A 9393-nucleotide genomic window follows, 5' to 3' on the forward strand; every position below is an offset into this window, starting at 1 on the left:
AGGCCAATCCGATCTAATCCGAGACAATCCCAGGATTTAGTCCAGTCCATGACAGTCCGCCGCGCCAAACGACCCCATAAGGTTCTGAATTCAAAAATAAAATAAAAAGAAAAACTTTGGCATTGCACAATGCACTTGCCTCTCTAGCATTTATGTATCACATGTTGTGTAAGGAGCAATTATCCTTTGTCAGGATTCATGTTGTTTCCTCTCACATTTACCCATCACATGTTGTGTGATGTGGTGATTGTGAACCGACGGAGTTCGATAGTTTTCATGACATGTTTATTTATTGCGAATGTGTGTTGGAATTATTCTTTTTATCTTTATATTGGGATTAATTTAATTTCTTATTTCCTATACTTTGTCTAAAACATAAAAAAATCGATATTTATGTGAGTTTCATATTAAAACTCGTAATTAAATAATGTAGTCTCTCTACCATGGCTCTTGTATAAAGTGTTGTGTGATGAGCTCTATTCAATAATAAATGAGTGTCGACTTTCCTACTAGCTTTTGCACACATTAATTAGAATCTGCAAATACTCAGATTATTAATATCGACTCTCTGGTTTGGTGAAAGGTAACTGGAGAAATCAAAGTCCATTGGAGGCAAAGTGAAGCATAATGGAGTTTAGGGAGGAAGGAGAAGTAGAGCCAGTGAGCCCCACTGGTCAATACTTCAACAGTTCTATCTTGTCTGTTGCAATTCTTGCTGTTTTGGAATTTGAGCTTCCAATCAATGATTCCCAAGCTCTCTCTTTGCTTCAAGATGTCTTCCTCCCCATCAACCCTCGCTTCTCTTCTATCATGGTTTGTCTTCTCTTCTTTTTACTCGTTAACATTTGATTTACTCGAATACTGGCAATCAGATAATATGAGAGTGTGAAAACCGCCAGCTTACTGCGAAAAAAACAAAGAAAGACTAAAGATTTGATATCAATTATCTGAAATTATTAAACAGGTAAGTGACAATGTAGATCAAAAGAAACAATGGAAGAGGGTTGAAGTGAAGCTTGAAGACCATGTTCATGTCCCCATTTTCCCTTCTAAAATGTCACCAGAATCCTATGATGAGTATTTTGATGACTACATATCAAATATAGCAGCAGAAAAATTCCCACAAAACAGGCCATTATGGGAAATTCACATTCTCAAGTACCCAACAAGCCACGCAGCTGGTACCCTGATTTTCAAGCTTCACCATGCCCTAGGTGATGGCTACTCTCTAATGGGTGCTCTTCTTTCTTGTCTGCAAAGTGCTCAAAACCCTTCTGTTCCTCTAACATTTCCTTCCCTGAAGAGCTCAGGACCACAAACCACTCACAAGACTAAAATTGTGTCTCAGTTTTTCTCTTCAGTTTTCCAAACTGTATCGGATTTCAGTTGGAGCATTTTGAAGAGCAATTTCGTAGAAGATGATCGAACTCCGATTAGGTCTGGGGAAGATGGAGTTGAGTTTCGGCCAATAACACTATCAACCTTGACGTTCTCCATTGATGAAATCAAACTGATCAAGAACAAACTTGGAGTGGTAAGATTATGTACCGTTTTTCTTTTCTTTTAATGATTTCTGTTTTTATTGAACATTAACATATCTACGACAAAAAAGTAATTCGACAAAAGTTGTTTGGGAGATTCACTATTATACTCAATATAAGAACCCAAATTATAAAATAACCCTATATGAAATGGACTTTAGAAACACACCCAAAGCTCGTTTACAACACAACAAAAAGGCTTTTTACTTCTTTTAAATTACAAAACTGCTATTGATTTCTTAAAACAAACTCAACCCCAAAACCTCGTAAAAAAACTCAAAATACTCAATAGGGCATCAAAGTAATTTAAAAATCAAAATTAAATTCAATAGGACTAGCTTTCTTTTTTAAGTTTTTTTAGGGTTTGTTTATAAAAATTAAATAATGTAGAATTTATTTATAATTTTAGTGCTAAGAATGAATATTTGACTAAATATCTCAAGATGTTTCCAACCTAATTAGCGGCAAAGCATTAGATAATGTTGTTCCAGTGGTAGTAATGTTAAAAGTACCCAAAAAAATAAAGTAGTAAACATAAAATGTTAAAGACAGACAAATAAATTGCTGCAGTATAAAGTCAGAAAAGTTGGTGCATTCATTAAATTTTGGAGAGTTGGCACTGCAAAAAATGTTGGTGCATTCATTAAATTTTGGAGAGTACCTTCAGATCATAAAACTTCGAGAAGTGCCCAAGCCTTTGGTGAGTTCAAGTCCCCGTCGTACCGTGTGCGTGAGTTTTTCCTTTTCCATTTTCTAATTTTGACAAAAACTATGTACTAATAGTTAATGTTGACATTGATTTGTCAATGTAGTAGGCAGCTACCGGGAAATACACAAATACGCAATACAATACTAGTAATACAAATAAATAAAAGTTCATAAGTTACATGATCTAATGCTCATTCGGCTTATGTGTTATATTAGTGTTAAAATCATGCTTAATTTTAGTGATGTGGACTGTCTGTTTGTTCAATTTTAGTCTACATTTGTTCCCCTTTTGTGCTTTGGTTGTTTTGTAGACGTGTTGATAGTGATTTATATTATTTGAATGAAATTGGCATGAACAATTGCAGACGACAAATGATGTGATTTCCGGAATCATCTTCTTGGGCACCAGAATATACATGCAAGAGGTTACCCAAAAATCAAGCAATGAACGTTGTACGGCATTGGTGCTACTCAACACCAGAAACATCGAGGGTTACATGCCAATCAAGGAGATGATCGAACCCAATCATGATGAGATGTCATGGGGAAACCAATTTGGCTTCTTACACGTGTCAGTGCCCAAGTCGACTGAAATCTCAAACCCACTCGACTTTGTTTGGGAAGCACAAAAAATAATCAAGAAAAAGAGAAGTTCTGCCGCTGGCTACCTCACTAGCTGGCTGTTGGACGTTTTAAAGAAATTTAGAGGCCCTGAGGTACGTAATGAACAATTTATTATATACATGCTCTTTTCCATGTCCTAATTACCATCTTCTCAATTTCCTTTATTTATTTATTTATAAGTATTAGTGTTAGATATCTAATATGTTACGTTGCTCAAATCTCATTTCATGCTAAAATGTAAGTATAATATAGAATGTTTTGTAGGAAATATAATTTCTGCATGAAGACCTCATAAGTCAAGTTTGCGTAATCCGTTCAAAACACTTTAAATGTACTTATTAACAAACTAGCTTTTAATAAACTATCATTGTAACGTGGAAGAGATCCTAAATTTGAATCTCCGTGGCCCGTTAATATACCAAAAATCTATTAGTCTCTCTTAGAACTTCAGAATATTCCTTTTGAAAAATAAAAAGAAAAGAAAAGAAACTTTAGAGTGTTTTATAAGGTGTTGAGTTTGCAGGGAGCAGCTAGATACATCCATGGCACACTCAAGAACTCGAGCATGACAATCTCAAATATGATTGGGCCAGTTGAACAAATGGCTTTGGCCAATCAGCCCATTTGTGGCTTCTACTATATGGTGGTTGGTCCACCTCAGGTACTTAATTATGCAGTTACTTTTTATTTTTCGAAATATAATTATGCAGTTACTTTAGTTCTTATAATTTATTTGTGGAAAACAAATATATTTAATACCTTAGATATGAGCATCCACCACCAAATAAAATTAGAATGATATGAAAAGACATTAGGGGTAGGTATAGTCTGATTTTTTGGTCGAATTGAACCTAAATCAAAACTTACACATGGTCTGATTTGGTTCAATTTTTTTTTATAGAAAATGTAGAAGAACCTAATTAAACCAGACCTATGTGGTTTCGATTCAGTTCGGCCCAATTTTTGGTTTGAAAAGACAAAAATACAAAAATGTGAAGAAGAGAGAAATAGGATGTATAGAAAAATATGTACAATGGATAAAATAAGGGAGAAAAAGGTGAAGAGATAAATAGGAAGAGAAATAGAAAGAGGAAAAAAAAAAAAGGTGGAAAAGGGAGAAAGACGGAAGTGCAACAAAAACGGATATGGTTCACTGAAAAGAAAAAGAAATTGGGCTAAAGTAGTTAATTATATGGGTATAAATTGGAGCTAAGACATTTGGGTATTAATTGAACTAAAATATATAGATATTACTTGGAGTTATTAATGTTATTTAAATATTGATTAGGCTTACTAATAATTTTGGATATAAATGAATAAGTAAACTTGACATAACCAGTCTGATTCGGTTTATACCGATTTTTTGAAAACAAGAACCGGGACTAGAATTGATCCAAAGCGGTCTGGTTTGGTTTTTGAACCTAGGCTGGTTCAAATGCTCACCCCTTTACAATTCACAAGCCTCTTTTTATTTTTATTTTCTTCTTTTGATAGATTATATATATGTTTAATATTGCAATTTTGAGATAGGCCAATTCAAACTACCCCTAGATATTCGGAGTCATTCTTATTGTGGACCCTTGAGTTTCAATTTCATTAATTTACGCTCATTGCCTTTTTTTTTTTTTTTTTAAAGGAGGTTCTGATTATAAATATTAAAATTATGTAGCTTTTTTTTCCCATTAATATATATATGATGAGATGATGTTTTATTTGATGGTGTTTTATCCATGCAGTGTCTTACTATAACGGCCCTTAGTTATATGGGAAAGCTGAGGGTTGCATTCGGAGCTGAAAAAGGCTTCATAGATTCCCACAAATTGAAGGCATCCATGCAAAATGCCTTTGGGGTAATACTCAAAGCCTCTTACCAAATTCCTCCTGCAAAGGCAGCGTAGAAAACCAAAGAAAAAGTCACTTGTTCAGACAGTTACAAAATATGGATGAAAATAATCAGATAAAATTATAATAACTAGCGTTTTCACACGCGCTTCTCATGCGTAACAAATTATTATTATTTTATTTATTTATCACACGCACTTTGTGCGACTCAAAAGTTTTCTTTTACAAGTGCTCTTGTTGCAAAATCAATATGGTGTTTATTCTTAAAAGGTTTTAACAAGTTTTTACAATGTTTATTTCCTATCTTTGTACATTGATGCCGTTATTACTGCATATGGGAGAGGTTGTTTCTATTATGCATATGTGTTGATGTAAAATTTGGTAATGTAAATATTCTCAATCACGACAGGCTCTTTCCAATTGGTCCACGCTTGCTAGAGCCCAAATATTTTGAAGTAGCACATTTTTCTTCAAATTTCCATATGAGGCAATACTTTTTGGAGATATTTAGTCATATATCCATTCTTAACACTAAAACTATATATAAATCGTACATCATTTAATTTCTATAAACAAACTAAAAAAAATCCAAAAAATGACAATTGATCCTATTGAATTTAATTTTGATTATTAAATTACTTTGATACCCTATTAAGTGTTTTGAGCTTTTTAATGAGGTTTTGGGATTTAGTTTGTTTTAAGAAATCAATAATAATTTTGTAATTCAAAAGAAGTTAAAAGCCCTTTTGTTATGTTGTAAATGGGCTTTGAGTGTATTTCTAAAGTCCATTTCATATATGGTTTTTTTTATAATTTGGGCTCCTATATTGAGTATAATAGTGAATCTCCCTAAATTTTAACCAAGCAAAAGATAAGGCACTACATCCAACAATCCTTCGTAATTACATCATGTGCTCTCTCTCTCCCCCACAACAAAGCATAATCTAAGTAGTCGGAGACCAATGCTCTACATGTTTTCGGCACAAATATGTGTAATGCAACTTACTCCACAGAACATAACTGTATGCGTAATTCAAATTGGTTCGCACAAACTGTGGCAATCAACCATTTGGTCTAGTGACATTTAGTCTTCACTTAATTGAATGGAACCTTGAATTCAAATCTCATCCTCGAGAGTTGGTTGTGTTCTTTGAAAAGGAGACAAAAAAATAAAATAAAATAAAATAAAAAATTCACTGTCATCTTGCGTATGACTTAAAAATCAACGCCAGAAAGTTGCTTATGCAGAATTGATAAAGTTGCAGGCACCAAATGGATACACACCAATTGCTTTTGAGGCTCCCCTGGAGAACAATTACATTAACAATGCTACATGATATAGCCGAAACCACAATAACTGTATCAATAAAATGTTAAAAGGCATTCAGTCTAAGACCACGCTACTTGAAATTGCAGGCACCACTTTGACACACACAGAGATAATTCGATACGAGGAAGCTAAACATGAGCTTATACAAACACTTTTCAAATAACTTAAGTACTTTTATTAGACAGAAGAGAGAAAAAAGTAAATCATAACACAACAAACTCCATTAGCAACTTAGGCATATAAACACAAAGACCAAAGGTCAGTATTAGTTCAATTAGATTTTAAATGAAAAAAAGAAGATTAAACAAATGAAATGTAAACACATAAACAAGAGGGCCAGCATTCTTTTCCTTTCTTTTGGGTAAGAAGAGGGCCTTTGTATCACTCCTAGCAGTATTCACTTGCAGATGAACAAAATTCTTCGTAATTAGACGAGAAACTCAAACACCATGAGATCCATAACAATGTTCCATATTCTACTTCCTGCACCTCCAAGCTGAGACAGAAAATAGGGGTCGATCCTGCCAGGAAATCAACACACAACCATTCTCTTCCCTCATTCTATACCCATCGCAACCGTAGCCCTGCAACAACCTCTTTGCCTGCAGCATTCCATAATAGCTCAAAGGTACATTTCCAAACCCAGCTAAATCAAGCCTTTGAATCCACTTCTCAAGCTTTTCGTGTCTTTCCTTCCTCTCACATCCCTCACAAGCTATAATGTTTTTTATTTCCTCCCCAAAGAGCATCTTCTCCACCTTCAGTCTCTCTATTGAATTTCTCGACATTGTAGACTCCAAGCAATCAAACAATGCAGCATATGAGTACAGAGCTTCCAATAGCCTCTCCATTAGAGTGGAGCCATTATGGTTAGAATCTTGTTCGGCTATTACCATGACCTTTGGTGTCAAGCTCCAAAATGCATTAAGAAAGCTATCCAACTTCATCGAAGCAGTCAAAGATAGTGGCGATGACGAGGTTGAGTCAGGACTCGCACCATACCCGTTGCCCATCTCTTTCTCTAGCAACTCACCCAGGGTGCCTTGGTTCATTTGCAATACTCTTGGTAAGGGAATTCCACTTGAACTCTTTGACGCTAATGGGGATTTCTTTTTCAAGAGTTCATCATCAGACGCCAAAAGGGAGTGCAACTGAAGAACTGAGCTGATAGCTAGAGCCTCACCAGTTTTGATGCGAAGTTTTTCCATATCAAGATTTTCCAATTTGCTGACTATGGGACAGAACTGAAATGGGATATCCAGTTTTTCTGCTTCCTCAGTCAACCTATGAGCCATTTGATCTAGCACCTCTTTCTGTTGATGAACACCAGTAATTCTCAAATGAGGTGGACCTTCAGGCCTTGCACTTAAAACTTGAAGAAGAGCAATCCATTGTGCAGGTTCAGCTGCATTGAGATCAATTACATGGACCATCTTTTCCCCTTCCATGGCTTCAGTAATAGCTTGGTTTGCAAGCACAAAAGCCACCTTTAGGAATGGCAACATCTCAAAAAACACTTTCCGAACTAGAAATTCTTCAGAAACCAAGGATATTTTAGTGGAATTAAGGGCCCTGTGAAGACCAGGCCAAGCTTTGAGGATTCGATCAGCAAGAGCCTCTGTGAAGTATGCAGCAATCCGCTGCATGGTATCACCATCAGCAGAGGCGAGTTGGGAAATTTGCTCAAGGGCAACATTTGCATTTTCAAGGCTTCCCGTGGCAACATGATTTGCACAAGTGAGCAACAAGTGGATCAAATACAAACCCCGCTCCTCGGATTTTAGCTCTTTAAGCCATGGGTGTGGTGATCCTAAACTAGGCGAAAGTGACATCATGGAAAAGAATTGGAGAGGAGATGAAGTTGCAGATGATGACCCTTCGTCTTGGAACATTGGTGTCATATAACAAACAAGAAGGATTTGGTAATTGGGGAACAAAATTAGATGATTGTCAACAGAAAGAGAAAGATCAATATCACTTCACAATGGAACTGGTAAGTGCTAAGACAAGTCCAAGACTTCTAAGGAAATATTCTACTGCTCATGCAAGAACCATATTTGCATGAATACACAATTTCAGAAAAATGCTTACTCTCAACGAGGCATTCACAATAGGTAATAAAAGTAATTTAGAACCAGAGCACTTTTCTATCAAAGCACCCAAAAGGCTAAGAATTTATAGAATGTATCACAAATTCACAATAAATACGCAAATAACAGACCAAACTATCGGAAAGGGTTTCGAATTTATCCGTAAGAGGGAATCCGAAGAAAATTATCAGCAATTTATTCTGAACCAAAAGCTAGACAAGCTAACCTGGCTGAGAAATCTTTGATCAAGTGAGATAAAATTCACAAAAGAAGTCACCTAAGGGCTGGGCTAAGCAGTTACAAAGAGAACAGAGAAAACCAACAAAAGCAGCTGAACAAACTAGTACCAGAACTAACCAAGCGAAGGAAGATGAGCCAAATCCTTAATGGGTTTTGTAATTGATCAAAAACCCATGAAGAATCCCATGAGAATTCAAAGGAGATCCTCTTCAATCCCTCGTTATGCACAGAGCTGATGCGGGCTTCTTCTGGGTTTCCTCTGTTTTTATCAGAGAGTTAGTTAGCTCAATTGATCTTAATTAAAAGCTGTGAGCTTTGGAGGACAGGACTTCATGGCAACGTTGTCGACAATGCGTGGGAGAGTGCTTTTGTCGTTATTGTTTTGTTGTCCTGCAGTCCAAAGTGGAACATGGAATTGGTGAGAAGATGAGCTTTCTGTTGCAGTTTTCTTAATTTCCCTTATCATCTCTCTCTAAAACCTGTCTTATTTTCTCTCTCACCCTCACTTTCTCTCTTCAAAGCCTCCCCCACTTTATTTGTTTTTTGTCTTTACCTAAGGTGGATAAGGAATCAAAGCTGGCCCAAAGACTTGTTAATATTCCCAAAGGTTGCATGGATCCAAACATGCCCTAACAAAGACAAACAAGGCCCCAAGTTTTGTTTCCTAGTGGGGTAAGTGTGGGAATTGCAAGAAAACTCCCAATGTGCTTCCAAAACCCCACTTTGTTTTTTTCCCAAATGGCCATGACCATACACTTGGTATTACCTTCCTTTATATTAAGACAAAGAGACAAGGAGGTTAAGCAACAGTCCAAAAGTTCATGATAAGTTTTTCTCTACTTGTGGACTCCCGGGGTGGCACATCTGGATGACTCCTACACACTTGCAATTTATTTTGATCTTAACATTGTTAGGGATTGTAGTTCAAGTGATTAAGCGTTTATTTTTATACCTGAAGTTCTAGATTGTTCAATTCTCTCTCTCCTAATTTTGAGATCCCTACATTCCGAATATAAAA

General features: G+C 35.9%; 2 protein-coding genes across 2 annotated transcripts; one reads left to right on the forward strand and one right to left on the reverse strand.

Annotated features, from left to right (window-relative positions):
- Positions 475-5158, forward strand: LOC18779449 (O-acyltransferase WSD1). Its single transcript, XM_007214036.2, has 5 exons — positions 475-813; positions 965-1534; positions 2615-2965; positions 3397-3534; positions 4610-5158. The coding sequence occupies exons 1-5, from the start codon at positions 628-630 to the stop codon at positions 4769-4771; spliced, it is 1407 nt and encodes a 468-aa protein (XP_007214098.1). The 5' UTR covers positions 475-627; the 3' UTR covers positions 4772-5158.
- On the reverse strand, positions 6186-8871 carry LOC18780829 (scarecrow-like protein 3). The gene has a single exon (XM_007211341.2). The coding sequence runs from the start codon at positions 7944-7946 to the stop codon at positions 6522-6524; it is 1425 nt and encodes a 474-aa protein (XP_007211403.2). The 5' UTR covers positions 7947-8871; the 3' UTR covers positions 6186-6521.

Source organism: Prunus persica, chromosome G4, assembly GCF_000346465.2.
Source record: "Prunus persica cultivar Lovell chromosome G4, Prunus_persica_NCBIv2, whole genome shotgun sequence".
NCBI lineage: Eukaryota > Viridiplantae > Streptophyta > Magnoliopsida > Rosales > Rosaceae > Prunus > Prunus persica.

Excerpts from the sequence above, each read along its gene's own strand:
- LOC18780829 (XM_007211341.2), bottom strand. The coding sequence starts at position 7,946 with ATGACACCAATGTTCCAAGACGAAGGGTCATCATCTGCAACTTCATCT.
- LOC18779449 (XM_007214036.2), top strand. The coding sequence starts at position 628 with ATGGAGTTTAGGGAGGAAGGAGAAGTAGAGCCAGTGAGCCCCACTGGT. Across the intron at positions 814-964 it reads CTCGCTTCTCTTCTATCATG|GTAAGTGACAATGTAGATCA; the intron begins GTTTGTCTTCTC and ends ATTATTAAACAG. Across the intron at positions 3,535-4,609 it reads TGGTGGTTGGTCCACCTCAG|TGTCTTACTATAACGGCCCT; the intron begins GTACTTAATTAT and ends TTATCCATGCAG.